Genomic DNA, 21205 nt, shown 5'->3' with positions numbered 1-21205 from the left:
CCCTTCTGAGCAACGGGGACAGACTCCGTGCCAGAGGCCCGTACCCCATGGCTTACCCCTGGTAAGTCGTTCCCCCCCACAAGTATCCAAAGCGGTATACTTGTTTCTCAGGGGAACGACCGCAGGGGATCCCTGCACTGACTGCTTTTTCCCCAGTCCCTCTTACTGTTACCGATCTATCTCCAATCTTTGGTGTAACTAATTCTCTAAAGCTGCTATCTATGACCCCCTCTGCCTCCCGAATGATCCGAAGTTCTTCCAACTCCAGCTCCAGTTCCCTAACTCGGTCTTGGAGGAGCTGGAGATGGCAGCACTTCCTGCAGGTAAAATCAGCAGGGACACTAACGGCATCCCTCACCTCAAACATCCTGCAGGAGGAACATTGCACTCCCTTCCCTGCCATCCCTCTAACTTTCTACCAAGATCTGGCTAACAACTAAATTAAATTTAAAAAAAAAAATAATAATAATAAAATATGGCACTTACCTCACACCAATGGGTTTTATTATTAGGTTAGAGGAGGAGGGCGGGTGGGAGACACTACACGTGAAGTGTCTCGGGTTTCCTCTCCACCAGAATTTATTGGTGAGGGACTTCCCAGAAGTCCGCAGGTCGAACTTCCTGTTCCCGCCTTAAACAATAAATTTTTTTAAAAAAACAACAGCAAAGAGGGACCGAAAACGGGACCAGGTAAGTGTTTACTTAAATACTCACCCACCAGCTGCCTCTGCGCCCCGCTCCCGCTGAAACTCCAAGATCTGCTCCTGTAAAGGTAAGTTACTTTAAAATTTCAGTAGTCACCCACCAGCAGCCTCTGCACTCCGCTCCCGCTGAAACTCCAAGATCTGCTCCTGTAAAGGTAAGTTACTTTTAAATTTCAGTACTCACCCACCAGCAGCCTCTGCACTCCGCTCCCGCTGAACTCCAACTGATTTCCCCTGCAAGGTAAGTTCTTTTAAACCTAAATACTTACCGGCAACCCCTCCACTACACTTCCCAGAAGTCCACGGGTCGAACTTCCTGTTCCCGCCTTAAACAATAAAATTTAAAAAAAACAACAGCAAAGAGGGACCGAAAACGGGACCAGGTAAGTGTTTACTTAAATACTCACCCACCAGCAGCCTCTGCACTCCGCTCCCGCTGAACTCCAACTGATTTCCCCTGCAAGGTAAGTTCTTTTAAACCTAAATACTTACCGGCAACCCCTCCACTACACTTCCCAGAAGTCCACGGGTCGAACTTCCTGTTCCCGCCTTAAACAATAAAATTTTAAAAAAACAACAGCAAAGAGGGACCGAAAATGGGACCAGGTAAGTGTTTACTTAAATACTCACCCACCAGCTGCCTCTGCGCCCCGCTCCCGCTGAAACTCCAAGATCTGCTCCTGTAAAGGTAAGTTACTTTAAAATTTCAGTACTCACCCACCAGCAGCCTCTGCACTCCGCTCCCACTGAACTCCAACTTTTCGACATTGTATTCCATCTACCACTTCTTTGCCCACTCTCCTAGGCTGTCCAAGTCCTTCCGCAGCCTCCCTGTTTCCTCAATACTACCTGCTTTCTTTCATCTGCAAACGTAGCAACAGTGCCTTCAGTTCCTTCTTCCAGATCATTAATGCATAGTGAAAAGTTGTAGACGCAGCACAGACACCTGAGGCACACCAATGGTCACCAGCTGCCATATGAAAAAGATCCCTTTATTCCTACTCTCTGCCTTCTTCTGCCAGTCAGCCAATCCTCTATCGATACCAGGATCTTACCCTGAACACCATGGGCTCTTAACTTATTTAACAGTCTCTTATGGGGCACCTTGTCAAAGGCCTTCTGGAAATCTAAATAAATCATGTCCACTGGTTCTCCTTTGTCTAACTTCCTTGTTACCTCCTCAAAGAACTCGAACAGATCTGTCAGACATGACCTCCCCTTGACGAAGCCGTGCTGACTCAGTCCTATTTTATTGTGCACTCCCAAGTACTCCACGATCTCATCTTTAAAAATGGACTCTAAAATCTTACCAATCATAAAAGTCAGGCTAACCGGCCTATAATTTCCCTTTTTCTCACTCCCTCCCTGAAGGGGGGTGTTGAGATGAGACCCCTTAAAACTGAAAAGGATTAACACTAGAATAGTTCTACACAAGTTAGTTTATTACGGATTGAGATTAATCATAGAAAGTATACCCAGTAATCATTATTAACCATTAAACATGTATTTTTAGGACGCAGCAGTAATAAGTATTCAAACTCTTGCTACAAGCAGTGGCAACAATGTATGATGAGATTTAAGCTAGCTATTTGCCCATGTTTTTCAGACAAACAGGGATATACAGAAGTAGTATGGTCAGCAATAACACGGTTAGCTTAGTAAAAAGTTCTTAACAGTGCCCCCAATATCTTGACTTTGACAATCCATGGTGTAAAGGAGGAACCAACTTTGGCATCCTGCCCCCAGATGAACAATGAGGTGGACGGGAACTGACCGCGATACGTAGGGTGGGAATGGACAAAAACAACTTTATAATCGACACAGTATCCTAGTAAACAACAGGTGGCCGGATGGGGTTAAATCATGAGCTGATCACAAGTCATCATTTTGCTGAAAGTTACTGGTCAATATTAAAGTGACAGCTTCAAGGATTGGATCAAATCCAATTGGGGTGGGTTATTGATTTTTGGAAAATTCTATAATTGGTGTGTTTGTATCAGTGCCAGAGTGAATTTGGCATTTATCCAGATCTCTCTCTCATGTACATGGACCAAGCTTGGAATAATAAAGTCGTCTTAACTGTGTTGATGTGTGTCTGCAGATGTGTGTTCAGCTGAGCTGTAACTAAGAGGAAGGAACCCCACGTAAAAGCTAGCTCAATAGTCAGGCCTTGGAAACGCTCCTACAAATTTTGGCACTGTGACAGGTTCGTCCACAGGATTCCGGTAGAATGACGCATCTCCTATACGGTGATTGCATTCTAATTTACCAGCCGGTAGATAGATGAGTGCGTATCAGGCGGCTGACCCATAAGTTGTGTGACCCGAACAAGGGGTAAAAGCGGAGTAGGTAGCGGCAGACACACGCAACACTGAGAACGCGCTAATGCTGGGTGAGCAAAGACGGACTTTTGTACCACACCGGTGAGTAGAGGAGGATAAACCACAACATGTCAAAAAGACTGGAAAATGATAGGGCCCCGCGACAATTTGATGGGGCCCAAAATCCCCAGAGGGGATCCCATGCCAGTATGATACAAACCATTGTTATTGAGCATAAGATGTTGTTCAAAAAGATGGTTGAGAGAGGATATGATTCAGAAGCGCCTGTGACCGAGCAGGCGGCTTGGTGGGTCGGGCAGTTCAAAGCAATCGCATCTGTCATACTTGCTGCTATGATGACAAACTGAGTCGCAGTAAGAAATGGAGAGGCTCAGACTAAATGACAAGACAGACAAAACTGGTGTCATTATTCTGAGTCTAATGTACAACAGGATTTAAACCCACTGGAGAAAAGTGAACTGATAAGATATCTTTCAGACTTGGCAAAGTAGAAGATTTGAGTCAGTTGGAAGGGAAAATAAAAGACAAAGGAAAATAAATTGAAGCACAAAAGTTAACTATTTCAGCATGTTATTGATTGGTTTTTAAATTGCCCCAAAACATATACGTGTAAATTACTTGATGCAAGATTGAATTGTGGATTTATGGAAATTCAATAACACAAGTTAAAAGCAGACATTTTAAGCATGCTCTATAGGAATTTGGAACAAATGTGAGAATTCTATTGTGCTATCATATCACTCCCATTAGGGAACAAAGGTTTTGTATCTCATAATGTGTTTGGGTGAAATGCCTTTGAGATTTGAATTTAATAAAGGATAGATGATGCCTATGAATTCAGGTGTTGAGGATTGGCTTAAATGAAAAGTGTTATAGGTCAGAGCTTAGAAACTCCAAAGTATACTGTGAAATCTACCTGACTTACAAAGTTTATGTTGAATTTGGCTAGGATGAGTACAAGAGCCTTCCATTCAGATGTGACTGATCAGTCTTCCTAAACACTTTAATCAAACAAGCTTTATTCTAAGAACTTAGTTAACATATGTATTATACATATATCAACACACAGCCAGAATTATCAATTACAAACAAAGACACCACACAGCTACAGTAATCTATGTAGAACAGTTTGATGGGGCCCAAAATCCCCAGAGGGGATCCCATGCCAGTATGATACAAACCATTGTTATTGAGCATAAGATGTTGTTCAAAAAGATGGTTGAGAGAGGATATGATTCAGAAGCGCCTGTGACCGAGCAGGCGGCTTGGTGGGTCGGGCAGTTCAAAGGAATCGCATCTGTCATACTTGCTGCTATGATGACAAACTGAGTCGCAGTAAGAAATGGAGAGGCTCAGACTAAATGACAAGACAGACAAAACTGGATTGTTTTCACATCCCATGGGACCATTTGTCCATGTCCAATTATATGGGAAAGGAACATGACTTGGGCTTTTCCAAACGCACTTTTGGCTAGGTTTACCACCAAACCCGCCTCCTGAAGTCAATCGAATAACTCCATCAGATGCTTCAAATGTTCTTTCCATGTCTGATTAAAAATCACCAGATCGTCTATGTACACCGCACAATTGCATAATTCTGAAATGACTTTGTTAGTTACTCATTGAAATGTGGCTGGGGCGTTTTTCATGCCAGCTGGATAACTTTGAATTGGTATATACCATTGGAATCACAAAAGCTGAAATCTCCTTCACCCTTTCGGCCAAAGGCACCTGCCAGTAACCTTTAAGTAAATCCAGTTTGGAGATAAAAGATGATTGTCCCGCCTTCTCAATGCAGTCCTTCAACCGTGGGATAGGATAAGAGTCTGTCCTTGTAACTGCACTAACCTTTCTATAGTCCACACACAATAGTTGGGTACCATCACTACGGGTGAGCTCCATTGGCTGCAACCCACTTCAATTGTGCCATTTTTAAGCCACCAACATCATGTATAACCATTTTAGTACTTCCCAACTTTTTTCCACAAACTTGCCAATGTGATATTGTCATGGGAGTGTCCCCTTAAGAAAGGTTTTGTCTTATCACATGGCTTCAATTACGTCCTTGTGTGGTTGGAGCTGGGCTGTGGGTTTTACCTGCGCTTTGAGTTTGGACTGGTTTTCATCTGCACAGGTTGAAAGAAGTGTTTCTCTATCTTCATTTTAAAAGCTGTTTCCAGACTGCTTGATAACTTCTGGGCCACACCTTTGAAAAGGGGTTTCTGGTTTTACTTGGATTTTGTTATTGAATTGGAACAGTTAAGAGGGAATTCATTAAGCATTATACATAGATTACTGTAGCTGTGTGGGGTCTTTATGTTTGTAGTTGATGAAAATTCTTACTGTGTGTGTTTATACAAACGTTACCTAAATTCGTAGAATAAAGCTTGTTTTTTGATTAAAGGCGCCTAAGAACACTTGAAGAACACCTGAAAGGCAGGCTCTTGTGGTCTTTGTAAGCAAAATCAACAAAAATGGTTAGAGATCAGGTCAACCCCATTATAACAGCTTGAATACGAAATGAGGGAAAAAGAGAAAGGGAGGTACACAAATATCCCCCACCTTTCCTCAAACCTCCCTGAAGAGCCCCTTATCTCATACTTTATCTTCTCTAATCGCAGGAAGTCGTACAGGTCACCCAACCAAGCCGCTACTCCCAGTGGCGATGCCGACCACCACTCCAGCAAAATTTGCTGCCGTGCAATCGGCCTTCTTCCTCTCCATGTGCTCCAGCTCCTCTGAGACCCCAAATATCGCCACCAAAGGGTCCGGGTCCACCTCCTCCTCCACTATCCTGGCTAAGACTGCAAACACTCCCACCCAGAATCTTCCCAATTTTCCGCAACCCCAAAACATTTGCGCGTGATTCGCTGGCCCCCCACCACACCTCTCACACTCATCTGCTACCCCCTGAAAGAACCCACTAATTCTCGCCCGAGTCATATGCACTCTGTGCACCACCTTGAACTGTATCAGGCTCATCCTTGCACGAGGTCCCATTTACCCTATGCAGTGCCTCATCCATGCTCCCCAATTGATCTCCACTCCCAACTCCGCTTCCCATTTCTCCTTGATCTTCACCACCTGCTCGCTTCTCTGCTCCCCCAGCCACTTGTATTTATCCCCAATTCTTCCCTCCCCTTCCACATCCGGAAGCAGCAGTTGCTCCAGCAGGGTGTATCCTGGCAACCTCGGGAACCCCTTCCAGACATTTCGCGCAAAGTCCCTAACCTGCAGATACCTGAAACCACTGGCCCTCGGCAGCTCGACCCTCTCCCTTAGCTCCTCCAGACTGGCGAACCCTTCCTCCAAATACCGATCCCTCAACTTGACCAGCCCGACTTCCCTCAACCTCCTGTATACACTATCCATCCCCCCCCCCCCCAGCTCAAACTCATGATTCTCGCACAGCGGCGTTAGCACCGACATCCCTTCCACCCTAAAATGCCTCCTCAACTGATTCCATATCTTCACTGTGGACTGCACCACTGGGCTCCTTGAATTCCTACTTGGAGCCATTGGCAATGCTGCCGTCACCATAGCTCTCAAACTAGACTCCTGACAAGATTCCTCTTCCATCCTAACCCACTCTACCCCTTCTCCTTCCTACCACCGCCGCACCTTGACCACATTCGCCACCCAATACTAATGAAGCAAGTTCGGCAACGCCAACCCCCCCCTGCTGCCTCTGCCTCTGTAGCAGAGTCCTCCCCACTCTCGGCACCTTCCCTGCCCATACAAAGTCAGAAATGATCGTGAGCACTTTCCGAAAAAATGCATGTGGTGTAAAGAAAGGGAGAGCTTGAAAGATAAATATGAACCTTGGCAGAATATTCATTTTCACCACTTGGACCCTCCCTATCAGAGTTAAGTGCAGTGTATCCCACCGCTTAAGATCCTTCCTAGCCTCCTCCACCAGCTTCATTAAGTTCCACTTATGGAGCCCCATCCATTCCCTCGCTACCTGAATCCCTAAATACCTAAACTTATGCCTCTGCCAATAAATCTGCCATTTCTGCTGCTAATCTCGCAGTTTTAACCCTCTGCTCTTCCACGAGTTCTTACCACATCAGGAATTTAATTTTTAAACTCCTCCAAAATTATCATTTCTCCAAGAGCTTGATACGTTTGGTCTATTTTCAATGCCCTTATCCACCTTTCAAAATTACTCTGTTTGATCCTTTCAAACTCCATGTATGTTAGACCAGGTTCTTTTCTTAAATTTCTAAACCTTTGTCTGTAGACTTCAGGCACTAGTTCATATGCACCCAAGATGGATTTTTTCACCTCTTCATACGCCCCAGATATCTCCTCTGATAGTGATGCAAACACTTCACCAGCTCTACCTACCAACTTTGTTTGAATCAGTAATACACAGATGTCCTGTGGCCATTTCATTTGTTTAGCCACCCTCTCAAATGAAATGAAAAAGGCTTCTACATCCTTCTCATCAAACCTTGGCAATGCTTGGACATATTTAATTGGTTCCCAAGAAGCTTTCGACTATGAAACTCCTTGCTCTTTTTCACGATCCTCATCACTATCCTCACACTGTACTTTTCTCTTTAGCTCCGCCAATTTTAACTGACATTCGTTTTTCATGGCCAGTTTCCGAAGTTCAAAGTCTCTCCCTTTGTCTTTTGGTCTGCTAGGACTATTCTTTCCTTTTCCTTTCTCCTTTTCTTGTGCCCTGATCTGCAATTCAAGCAGCGTTCATTCTTTTTCATGTTTAAGCCGTTTCATTTGTAATTGAATTCTTGCCTGTTCCAATGATTCTGACAGTGTCTCAGGCAAGTTTAAATGCTCAGCTATCATTGCAATTACCCCTTCTTTCCGTACATTGTCAGGCAATGCTAACTGCAATGTTTTTGCCAATTCTAAAAGCCTTGTTTTAGTCTCCATTTGTAAGGTACGGCTTGTGACATTCTCCGCCCCCAAAAAGTTGTGAGTTTCTGAAAGAGCTATCGTCCACAACAGACTCCCTATTTAAACTTGAATACAACACCTGGAAAGCAAACACAAATATGCTCGCCGCTCACTGTAAGTTCTATAACTTCGCTAAGCCAATCCCAATCATGAAAGATAGACTTTTATCCCAGACGAGTCCCCAATTTTGTTATGGGCCAGGGCACAGAAACTCCAAACTGTATTATGGAGTTCACCTGACCAAGAACTTAATGTTGAATTTGGCTAGGATGGGCACAAGAGCCTTCCCTTCAGGTGTGATTCATCAGTCTTCCCAGACACTTTAATCAAAACAAACTTTAGTCTAAGAACCTAGTTAACATATATATATAAAAACAAACAGCAAGAATGTTGTTTGCAGATGGTACAAAGATCTGTAGAGCGATAGGTAATATTGAGGACGCAAGGGGGCTGCAGAAGGACTTGGACAAGCTAGGAGAGTGGGCAATGAAGTGGCAAATGAAATACAATGTGGAAATGTGTGAGGTTATGCACTTTGGAAGGAGGAATCTAGGCATAGACTATTTTCTAAATGGAGAAATGCTTCAGAAAGCAGAGCACAAAGGAACTTGGGAGTCCTTGTTCGCGATTCTCTTAAGGTTAATGTGCAGGTTCAGTCGGCAGTTCAGAAGGTAATGTTAGCATTCATGTCAAGAGGGCTAGAATACAAGACCAGGGATGTACTTCTGAGGCTGTATAAGGCTCTGGTCAGACCCCATTTGGAGTATTGTGAGCAGTTTTGGGCCCCATATCTAAGGAAGGATGTGCTAGCCTTGGAAAGTGTCCAGAGGAGGTTCACAAGAATGATCCCTGGAATGAAGAACTTGTCGTATGAGAACGTTTGAGGACTCTGGTTCTGCACTCATTGGAGTTTAGAAGGATGGGAGGGGATCTTATTGAAATGTACAAGATACTGCGAGGCCTGGATAGAGTGGATGTGGAGAGGATATTTCCACTTGTAGGAAAAACTAGAACCAGAGGACACCATCTCAGATTAAAGGGACGATCCTTTAAAACTGATGAGGAGGAATTTCTTCAGCCAGAGGGTGTTGAATCTGTGGAACTCTTTGCCGCAGAAGGCTGTGGAGGCCAATTCACTGAGCGTCTTTAAGACAGAGATAAATAGGTTCTTGATTAATAAGGGGATCAGAGGTTATGGGGAGAAGGCAGGAGAATGGGGATGAGAAAATATCAGCCACGATTGAATGGCGAAGCAGACTCGATGGGCCAAGTGGCCTAATTCTGCTCCTACATCTTATGGTCTTAGGGAATGTTTATCAATTACAAACATAAAGACACCACCCAGCCACAGTAATCTATGTATAACACTTAATAATTCCCCCTTAACTGTTCCAATTTAAAAGCAAAATCGAATAAGCCTAAAACCTCTTTAATCAGGAGCAACACTCCCTGCATTCTCACTTGAATGAGACTGGCTTTCCCTGAATATATCTTTTAAGTTACCAAAGCCAATAGACACAACCGGTTTACTTCTGAAACAGTTTTTAATATGAAAATAGTGACAATAGGTCAAAACACGTATTTCTTCTGTCTATAGTCCACAGCAGTCTTCTACAGTCACAAACTGAAAGCGAAACCAAAAACCTCACAGAGCCACAGCTTAGCTCCACCCACACAATGACATCACTGAAGCCATCTGATAAGACAAAAACCTTTCTTAAAGGGCCACTCATATGACAGAACCCTCCGGTGGATCATCGCACCCAAGAAACAGAGGGTAGCCATGGCATTGGCAGCAGCTGCACTTGTACTAGAAATTATCTGGACTTGTAGATGAGTTACCAGAGTGGCTCAGGATATGGGACAAAGGCACGGAGAGGATGCGTACAAGGAAGGAGTGGAGATGATGCAAATGATTATAATATTAACTGAGCGCCGGAAGGCATTTGTTTATACCCACAGGATTCTATTGCTAGCACCTTTGGGGTTCCACTTCATCTCTGATTGCAACCATCGACGGCAACCTCCTCGCCATGGACACGGAAGGAGCCGGACATCGCTGACACAAAAAACAATGATTGCATGTATATTAATGCATGCGGGTGCGCTGGGATGCTGTGAATGCTATGAGAGATGCAAGGGGAAGAAATGGTATAGGTTTTTATTATGATGGCACTCAGGAGGAATGTACAAACGGGACTCAAAACGTTCTTGCGGGGCAGATTTTACAAATTACTTGCAATTCTAAAATACCTGGGCTCTATATCAGTTGGGAACCCAGGATCAAGGGAATTATAGGTGATATGGAAAGCTGGGACGCAGGTCCTTTGCCTCCAGGCAAGATGAAAAAATTAATGAAATGAAATGAAAATCGCTTATTGTCAAGCGTACGCTTCAATGAAGTTAATGTGAAAAGCCCCTAGTCGCCACATTCCGGCGCCTGTTCGGGGAGACTTGTACGGGAATTGAACCGTGCTGCTGGCCTGCCTTGGTCTGCTTTCAAAGCCAGCGATTTCCCCACCTCGAATGCCACCTTTTTGTTGACCAGAATCCACCCCCCTCGTTTTAAAGTCCAACCCCAAATGGAACACCTGTCTGACCCATCCCTTCCTCAGTCTAACCTGTTCTCCCAACTTCAAGTGTGTCTCCTGCAACATGGCCACGTCTGCCTTGTAATAAAAAATGGAAAAATGTGGCATTTGAGCCATGGGTGTTGTCCTGGGAGGACTTGGGAATTTTGTTTGGGGAACCGGTGTTGGGCGAAGGGAGCGGATGACCAACTTGAGCTGGTGTCTTTGGAGGAACGGGATGTCACCAGTCGGTGCCTTGGGGCTCATCTGCCTGTCATTCAATTCAAAATCATGTCAAATCTTTGACCATGTTGCAAGGAAGAAAGAAAAGATGGTTGACCACTACTTTTATCTGCGGTTGAGTAGAATCGACCCCAGTGGGAGTTTTTGTTGTTTATGGGAAAAAAAAAAGTTTTTTATTATCAGAAAGGCTTGCTGGGACTTGCGGGAGCAGTTGCTATTTTAAAAAAGGCAGTAGTTGGCAGCGCAAGGAGGCAGGCAGGTGCTGGTGCTCGCGGCAGCCGTTATTTTTAAAAATACAAGCAGTTAAGAGCAGTTGGGGCTGTTGACAGCAGTCAGTTGAACAAAGGCAGCCGGAGAGGAAGGTAGCCGACGACCAGAGCAGAAGAAAAAAGCCAACGGCATGCGGAGGCTAGGCGAACGGCTCCGCAAAGAACGGCTCTATAAAGAACAAGGTCAAAGAACAAGAAATAAAGAGCAGGAGGAAGAAATAAGAAAGAAAAAGGAAATAACCCTTTGATGGAACAGGATGAATCATCATCTTCCTCAGAGGATGAGAAAAAAATAAAACCCAGAAAAAGAACAGGGAATGGAAGAAATTCTATACCAGTAGACAGGGGGATAATAATCAATTGAGCAGTGAAATCAGCACCTGAGAGTAATGGAGTGGCTGAGAGATCTGTACGGAAAGTAAAGGATTGAATAATCAAGAATTAAAATGAGAAAAGTTGGGATATAGACATTGAGAGAATAGTCTTTAATCTGAATAGTAACCTTGGAACCTCTGTCTTCAAGGAACCAGAGGAACCGAGTGCAACAAACCATTACCAGGTTGGAGAGGCAGTGTGGGTGAAACTACCAACTAAAACCACAGAAAAAGTAATCAGTGAAGCCGTAAAAGAGAAAGACACGATTCAGGATTTGGGGGATCTTACAGTTCAGTTAGAGAAGTATGGAGTCTGGAGCAAAAGGAACTGTATTGGAACTAAGACATCAAACCCAGTTAAATAATAAAAGAGGAATTATGATACTCCATAGAAAACCTATGGGCAGTGAGCAAAAGAGGAGTTTGAGATTCTTTGAATCTTACTCAGAGGTACAATGATAAAAGGAGAAGGCTTAACAGGCCTTAATTGTAAGAAGTATATAAATGATCAGAAAATCAAGCCAGTTAAAAAAGAAAAAAGAAAGAGATGATGGCAAAAGAAATCCAGAAGTCCTGGAGAGGGCACTTCTGGAATATCTAATCAAGACTAGAAAACGAAAATTAAGAATTAGGGCCCTCTCCAACCTTGACCTGCTCATTTGATTTTTCAGATGGAGAGAATGATACAGACCCATTTGTTTGGAAGAAGAAAAAGGACTACAATCAAGATGGAAATTAGGATTAGGGTTGAAGAAGGAATGGAAGTAATTCGGACAAAGAGTAAACTAGATGGTTTAAAAATGGGGTGCAACAATTGTAATTGTGATTACAGTAATTAGTTTAGGAATATTAGTATGGTTAATCGCATGAGTGAAATCAGGTGAAGTAATGGGATATGGAAGGATAGACACCAGGTTGAATCATATACAACACATAATAAAAATAGAAATAAACAAATGTTTAAATATAACAGAAGGATTTTCAGGACATACAGGAGATAAAACTTAACAACAATGTTAGAATCAAGAGAGAGCGCCAGTAACAACATGTTCAGTAAAATGTGAGGAGCGCTTGCAAATAGCCTGGGATACATACTGAACCTATCAGACAGATTGAAAATTTTAAACAGTATGAGGGGGAAACTAATGATACTCGATGGTACCCAGAGGAAGAAAAAGTTAAGATAGGAAATGCATTACAAAATAAAACCACTAATAGGAAGATACAATTGGCTATATATTAGAGGAGAGTAAATAACAAAGTCAGGATGAAAACTTCTCGGTTCAAAAAATAAACAAGTATCAAATTATTACTAAAAATTGAAACCTTCGGTCACACATCTCTGACTGGACGTGTGTCCTGAATATCAGTGGATGAATGATCAATAGTCTCAAAGGGACGTTTACCAAGAGATGGATTTATTGAAGGGTCTTGACAGGCAACAGTCACTGACGAGGAACCCCCACAATTTAAAAAGAAAATAGTATTGAAGAAATGTTGTTTGTTGTTGTTTAAGTTTGATGTTACGGAAGGAAATTTACAACCAATGTATTAAACCGAGTTGCCTTAAGGCATTATAATAGTTATTAAGAAAACGTTGTGTGTATTATTAAAAATTGTTATGTATGTATGAAAAAGAACTTAACATGGCTTGACATAAGAGATGCCAATTGATGTTGTTAATACCGTGTGTGATTTATACATTTGGATTAATGATCTTAAGTGCTGGCTCATAAAGCACTCTAGTGAGACCATGGAATTATGTGTAAATATTGTATTTTATTTTGTTGTTGAAGTTGTGAGAATTGCTAGAAATGTGAAAAGCTGCAACACACAAGCAGTTTGTGTGATTAATTACCAAGTAATGTGTTAAGATAAGACTTAATTTCTTTGACTTTGTATTTGTAATGGCTTAATGTGAAGACAATGGGTTCCATTGGGTTGAACACCAAACAGCGAGATGTATTAAATATTTCAGGGCCAGTAGTAGGAACGAGTGCAGGTGATTGATACATGACATAGTAATCTAGAAGACCAATGAAGCAAAAGGAATGAGACTATAACATACCAGCAATAAGTAAACAAACCTTTTTGATCACTGTTGGATTGAGTGGCTTACTGATCCTAAGGGACATGAGAAGGCTTCTCCGGTGCTGCTATCCTGAGGAGGTAATATGCCTTGGAGATAGTGGAACACACGGCAAAAAGTTATTGTGTTACCTTTCCGGACAACTGCCACTATGATTCATGGTGATTTCCAAATAAGGAATGACCGGTCTGTCAGCGCTGGTGCAAGCGATGGATGAATTTATGTCATGTTTCAAATGCCAAGAGGAGGTGTAATAAAAAATGGAAAAATGTGGCATTTGAGCCGTGGGTGTTGTCCTGGGAGGACTTGGAAATTTTGTTTGGGGAGCCGGTGTTGGGCGAAGGGAGTGGATGAACGGGGCGTTACCAGTCCATGACTTGGGGCTCATCTGCCTGCCATTCAATTAAAAAACATGTCAAATCTCTGACCATGTTGCGGGGGAAAAAGGAAAAATGGTTGGCTACTATTTTTATCTGTGGGTGTGTGTAGAGTCGACCCCAGTGAGAGTTTTTGTTGTTTATGAAAATTTTAATTTTCATTATTGGAAAGGGGCGCGTGCTGGGACTTGCGGGAGCCGTTGCTATTTTTTTTTAAAAAGGCGGCAGTTGGCAGCGCATGCGGGAGGCACGCGCTGGCACTCGCGGCAGCCGTTATTTTTTAAAATAACGGCAGTTACGAGCAGTTGGGGCTGTTGACAGCAGTCAGTTGAACGAAGGTAGCCGGAGAGGAAGGCAGCCGACGACCAGACAGAAGAAAAAAGCCAATGGCATGTGGAAGCTGGGTGAACGGCTCCGCAAAGCGAATAAAGTGCCAGCAGCTATAAAGAATAAGGTCATAAAGAAAGAAATAAAGAGCAGGAGGAAGAAAGAAGACAGAAAAACTAAACAACCTAGAAAATATATCGGAAGACCCAAGACTAAAATAATTATTATTGGCGAGAAGACCTGAAGGTCTTACCGCTGGCCCAATACATTGAAAGAAAAAAATTTGTTATTCGCTTTTGCTGGTCCTGTAGCATCCTGATCTCCGCTGCCATCGAGGTGGACTGCTCCTCCCCCGCCTGCCCCTCCAACCTCTGGATCGCCTGTCCCTGGGTCATCTGTCTCGCCTCCACGCGGTCAACCACTGCGCTAATCGAGTCCACCGTCCGGGCCAGGTCCTCCGCACATTCCTTACGTTGTTGGGAGAACTTCTCATTTAAGAAGCTCACCAATTGGTCCGTCAACCACTGAACTGGCGGGGCCAAACCCTGCGCATCCGCCATTGCCATACTCAAAATCTGGTCCTCACTCGCCACCAACTTCTGATTCCTCCTTTTCCAATTTTTCCTGTGGCGCAGCTCCATAAACTAGGGGTCTCCTCCTTCTGTTCCTGCTTCTACACCCTTACTTCACAAAATTCCAACAATAATCCGGCGTAAAAGCGACAAAAAGACCACCATGAGCGGGAGCTGACAATGTGCGACTTTTCACTCCATGGCCGCCACCGGAAGACCTAATTTCCTTTTTGAAGGCAGTGTAATGGAATATTCTCCCCTTGATGCCTGGATGAGTGCAGCCCCAACAACACTCAAGAACTTCAACCAGGACAAAGCAGCCCGCTTTATCGGCAGCGCATCCACGAACCTAAACATTCACTCGCTCAACCACAAATGCACAATGACAGGAGCAGCTCCCACATTGTCCTGCAACCCATGAACAAATAAAGATAAATTGTTATAAAATTAGCACCAAGATGCCTCCCTCCCACACAAATTGTAGAAGAAATCGGCAAGATTCCAGAAAACACTTGCACCATCCCACTGTAAACCCACAAGACTCACTCAGCTCACTGTTGAAGCTGTGATGCACAATCAGAATAAGCAATCAGTCAAGCTGGATCTGCCATCGGTTCAGCCCCTCCACCTATCATATCATTCCTCACCTTCTGGGGCATTTTTCCCAGGACCCACTCTAGCTTCAGATCGACAGGACGTGTTGCATATTGTTGTGTCACCTCGGATTTTCCTGCAGTGTTCCGATCATCAACGAGTACAATCTGTAAAACAACCTCATTAACATCTGTTCAAGCAATCTTGGCAACTCACCTCTTCCCCATAGATCAATAACCTCACCCCCACCCCTCTCCAGAGAGCCAATCACTGCCTCCATCCAGACAATCAATCACTGCCCCCACTCCAGACAGCCAATCACCGCCCTCTCTCCAGACAAAGAACAAAGACAAAGAACAAAGAAATGTACAGCACAGGAACACGCCCTTCGGCCCTAAAAGCCCGTGCCGACCATGCTGCCCGACTAAACTACAATCTTCTACACTTCCTGGGTCCGTATCCCTCTATTCCCATCCTATTCATGTATTTGTCAAGATGCCCCTTAAATGTCACTATCGTCCCTGCTTCCACCACCTCCTCCGGTAGCGAGTTGCAGGCACCCACTACCCTCTGCGTAAAAAACTTGCCTCATACGTCTACTTTAAACCTTGCCCCTCTCACCTTAAACCTATGCCCCCTAGTAATTGACCACTCTACCCCAGGGAAAAACCTCTGACCATCCACTCTGCCTATGCCCCTCATAATTTTGTAGACCTCTATCAGGTCGCCCCTCAACCTCCTTCGTTCCAGTGAGAACAAACCAAGTTTATTCAACCGCTCCTCATAGCTAATGCCCTCCATACCAGGCAACATTCTGGTAAATCTCTTCTGCACCCTCTCTAAAGCCTCCACATCCTTCTGGTAGTGTGGCGACCAGAATTGAACACGATACTCCAACTGTGGCCTAACTAAGGTTCTATACAGCTGGAACATGACTTGCCAATTCTTATACTCAATGCCCCGGCCAATGAAGGCAAGCATGCCGTATGCCTTCTTGACTACCTTCTCCACCTGTGTTGCCCCTTTCAGTGACCTGTGGACCTGTACTCCTAGATCTCTTTGACTTTTAATACTCTTGAGGGTTCTACCATTCACTGTATATTCCCTACCTGCATTAGAACTTCCAAAATGCATTACCTCACATTTGTCCGGATTAAACTCCATCTGCCATCTCTCCGCCCAAGTCTCCAAACAATCTAAATCCTGCTGTATCCTCTGACAGTCCTCATCGCTATCCGCAATTCCACTAACCCTTTGTGTCGTCTGCAAACTTACTAATCAGACCAGTTACATTTTCCTCCAAATCATTTATATATACTACAAACAGCAAAGGTCCCAGCACTGATCCCTGTGGAACATTACTGGTCACAGCCCTCCAATTAGAAAAGCATCCTTCCATTGCTACTCTCTGCCTTCTATGACTTAACCAGTTCAGTATCCACCTTGCCAGCTCACCTCTGATCCCGTGTGACTTCACCTTTTGTACTAGTCTACCATGAGGGACCTTGTCAAAGGCCTTACTGAAGTCCATATAGACAACATCCACTGCCCTACCTGCATCAATCATCTTAGTGACTTCCTCGAAAAACTCTATCAAGTTAGTGAGACACGATCTCCCCTTCACAAAACCATGCCGCCTCTCACTAATATGTCTACTTGCTTCCAAATGGGAGTAGATCCTGTCTCGAAGAATTCTCCCCAGTAATTTCCCTACCACTGAAGTAAGGCTCACCAGCCTGTAGTTTCCTGGATTATCCTTGCTACCCTTCTTAAACGGAGGAACAACATTGGCTATTCTCCAGTCCTCCGGGACATCACCTGAAGAGTGAGGATCCAAAGATTTCTGTCAAGGTCTCAGCAATTTCCTCTCCAGCCTCCTTCAGTATTCTGGGGTAGATCCCATCAGGCCCTGGGGATCTACCTTAACATTTTTTAAGACACCCAACACCTCATCTTTTTGGATCTCAATGTGACCCAGGCTATCTACACACCCTTCTCCAGACTCAACATCTACCAATTTCTTCTCTTTGGTGAATACTGATGCAAAGTATTCATTTAGTACCTCGCCCATTTCCTCTGGCTCCACACATAGATTCCCTTGCCTATCCTTCAGTGGGCCAACCCTTTCCCTGGCTACCCTCTTGCTTTTTATGTACGTGTAAAAAGCCTTGGGATTTTCCTTAACCCTATTTGCAAATGACTTTTCGTGACACCTTTTAGCCCTCCTGACTCCTTCCTTAAGTTCCTTCCTACTTTCCTTATATTCCACACAGGCTTCGTCTGTTCCCAGACTTTTAGCCCTGACAAATGCCTCCTTTTTCTTTTTGACGAGGCCTACAATATCTCTCGTTATCCAAGGTTCCCGAAAATTGGCGTATTTATCCTTCTTCCTCACAGGAACATGCCGGTCCTGAAATCCTTTCAACTGACACTTGAAAGCCTCCCACATGTCAGATGTTGATTTGCCCTCAAACATCCGCCCCCAATCTATGTTTTTCAGTTCCCGCCTAATATTGTTATAATTAGCCTTCCCCCAATTTAGCACATTCATCCTAGGACCACTCTTATCCTTGTCCACCAGCACTTTAAAACTTACTGAATTGTGGTCACTGTTCCCAAAATTCTTCCCTACTGAAACATCTACCACCTGGCCGGGCTCATTCCCCAATACCAGGTCTAGTACCGCCCCTTCCCTAGTTGGACTGTCTACATATTGTTTTAAGAAGCCCTCCTGGATGCTCCTTACAAACTCTGCCCCGTCTAAGCCCCTGGCACTAAGTGAGTCCCAGTCAATACTGGGGAAGTTGAAGTCTCCCATCACCACAACCCTGTTGTTTTTACTCTTTTCTAAAATCTGTCTACCTATCTGCTCCTCTATCTCCCGCTGGCTGTTGTGAGGCCTGTAGTAAACCCCCAACATTGTGACTGCACCCTTCTTATTCCTGATCTCTACCCATATAGCCTCACTGCCCTCCGAGGTGTCCTCCCGCAGTACAGCTGTGATATTCTCCCTAACCAGTAGCGCAACTCCGCCACCCATTTTACATCCCCCTCTATCCCGCCTGAAACATCTAAATCCTGGAACGTTTAGCTGCCAATCCTGCCCTTCCCTCAACCAGGTCTCTGTAATGGCAACAACATCATAGTTCCAAGTACTAATCCAAGCTCTAAGTTCATCTGTCTTACCCGTAATACTTCTTGCATTAAAACATATGCACTTCAGGCCACCAGACCCGCTGTGTTCCGCAACCTCTCCCTGTCTGCTCTGCATCAGAGCCCCACTGTCCCGATTCCCTAGTTCTCCCTCAGTGCTCTCACCTTCTGACCTATTGCTCCCGTGCCCACCCCCCTGCTATACTAGTTTAAACCCTCCCGTGTGACACTAGCAAACCTCGCAGCCAGGATATTTATGCCTCTCCAGTTTAGATGCAACCTGTCCTTCTTATATAGGTCACATCTGCCCCGGAAGAGCTCCCAGTGGTCCAGATAACGGAAACCCTCCCTCCTACACCAGCTGTTTAGCCACGTGTTTAGCTGCTCTATCTTCCTATTTCTAGCCTCACTGGCACGTGGCACAGGGAGTAATCCCGAGATTACAACCCTAGAGGTCCTGTCTTTTACCTTTCTGCCTAGCTCCCTGAACTCCTGCTGCAGGACCTCATGCCCCTTCCTGTCTATGTCGTTAGTACCAATATGTACAACGACCTCTGCCTGTTTGCCCTCCCCCTTCAGGATGCCCTCTACCCGTTCGGAGACATCCTGGACCCTGGCACCAGGGAGGCAACATACCATCCTGGAGTCTCTTTCACGTCCACAGAAGTGGCTATCTGTGCCCCTGAGTATAGAGTCCCCAATTACTATTGCTCTTCTGCGCTTTGACCCTCCCTTCTGAACATCAGAGCCAGCCGTGGTGCCACGGCTCTGGCTGCTGCTGTTTTCCCGATAGGCTATCACCCCCGACAGTATCCAAAGGTGTATACCTGTTCGAGAGGGGGACAACCACAGGGGATTCCTGCACTGACTGCCTGCCCTTTCTGGTGGTCACCCATTTCTCTGCCTGCACCTTGGGTGTGACCACATTTATATAACTGCGATCGATGACGCTTTCCACCACCTGCATGCGTTAAGTGCATCCAATTGTTGCTCCCACCGAACCATGCGGTCTGTGAGGAGCTCCAGTTGGGTGCACTTTCTGCATATGATGCCATCCGGGACGCTGGAAGCCTCCCGGACCTGCCACATCGCACAGTCAGAGCACTGCCCCCCTCTAACTGACATTGCGTCAATTAATTAAAATTAAAAGTTTTAAAAAATGTTTTATATATATATTTTTAAAGTTACTGTTAACTATCTGTTTCCTAGCACTAGATTTCTAATATAAATGCGAAAGCTAAATATAGTACTCTCCAATCTCTGGCTTAGATACCCCTCTAAATTATAATTAAGTAATTATGTTTAATTAGTTACCAATGCTTAATTTTTTTAATTTAGTGTAGGTTCCCAACCAGCCACTGAGGTCACAGCTTTTCTGTGATGTCACTTCAGTTTCCCTCCCGACACACACAATTTGAGGTATAAAAGGTATAAAAGTAAAAATGAGTAAAAATCACTTACTTACCTTCTTACCTTCCGAGTGTCTTAGATGTTCTCAGGTTCTCTCCCTGACAGAGACTGCTCCTCCTCCTCCGAACGGCTCCCGAAACTAGATCTTTTAAAATCTCCGCTCTGACTCGCAGCCAAACACCGCCCCCTCTCCAGACAGCCAAACACCGCCCCCTCTCCAGACAGCCAAACACCACCCCTTCTCCAGACAGAAAATCACCGCCCCCTCTCCAGACAGCCAATCACTGCCCCCTTTCCAGACAGCCAATCATATAACCATAAGACACAGGAGCAGAATTAGGCCATTCGGTCCATCGAGTCTGCTCCGCCATTCAATCCTGGCTGATATTTCTTTCATCCACGATATTTTTTTCAGCCCCATTCTCCTCGATAGATCATTCTTGTGAACCTCCTCTGGACCCTTTCCAAGGCCAACACCATTCTTCCATAAAAAAGGGGCTCACAATACTCCAAATGGGGTCTGACCAGAGCCTTATATAGCCTCAGAAGTACATCCCAGGTCTTGTATTCTAGCCCTCTCGACATGAATGCTAACATTGCATTTGCCTTCCTAATTGCCGACCGAACCTGCATGTTAACCTTAAGAGAATCATGAACAAGGACTCTCAAGTCCCTTTCTGCTTCTGATCATATTCCATATGCCACTTCTTTACCACTCTCCTAGCCTGTCCAAGTCCTTCTGCAGCCCACCTGCTTCCTTAATACTCCCTGTCCTACTACAGAACAGTGCCTTCAGTTCCTCCTCCAAGATAATTAATGTATATTGTGAAACGTTGTGGCCCCAGCACAGACCCCTGAGGCACACCACTGGTCACCGGCTGCTATCCTGAAAAAGACCCCTTTATCCCCACTCTCTGCCTTCTGCCAGTCAGCCAATCCTCTATCCATGCCAGGATCTTACCCTTAAAACCATGTTCTCTTCACTTATTTAAGTCTCCTAGGCAGCAACTTGTCAAAGGCCTTTTGGAAATCTAAATAAATCACATCCACTGGTTCTCCTTTGTTTAACTTCCTTGTTACTTCAAAAGATTTGTCAGACATGACCTCCCCTTGACGAAGCCATGCTGACTCATCCTATTCTATCATGCACTTCCAAGTACTCCACGATTTCATCTTTAATAATGGACTCTAACATTTTCCCAATGACCGAAGTCAGGCTAACCGGTCTATAACCGTCTTCTGCCTTCTTAAACAA

General features: G+C 44.5%; 1 protein-coding gene across 3 annotated transcripts in view; it reads right to left on the bottom strand.

Moving 5' to 3' along the window:
- The window catches only part of pfas (phosphoribosylformylglycinamidine synthase), a 465594-nt gene that overhangs the window by 54112 nt on the left and 390277 nt on the right, over window positions 1-21205 (bottom strand). For all 3 annotated transcript variants that reach the window (XM_072471967.1, XM_072471969.1, XM_072471968.1), the window contains one exon: window positions 15441-15554. In XM_072471967.1, the coding sequence (XP_072328068.1) occupies window positions 15441-15554 (114 nt within the window). The remainder of the gene's footprint in view (window positions 1-15440; window positions 15555-21205) is intronic.

The sequence above is a fragment of the Scyliorhinus torazame genome, chromosome 13 (genome assembly GCF_047496885.1).
Source record: "Scyliorhinus torazame isolate Kashiwa2021f chromosome 13, sScyTor2.1, whole genome shotgun sequence".
Taxonomy (NCBI): domain Eukaryota; kingdom Metazoa; phylum Chordata; class Chondrichthyes; order Carcharhiniformes; family Scyliorhinidae; genus Scyliorhinus; species Scyliorhinus torazame.
This window is presented reverse-complemented; position numbering and strand designations above follow the sequence as displayed.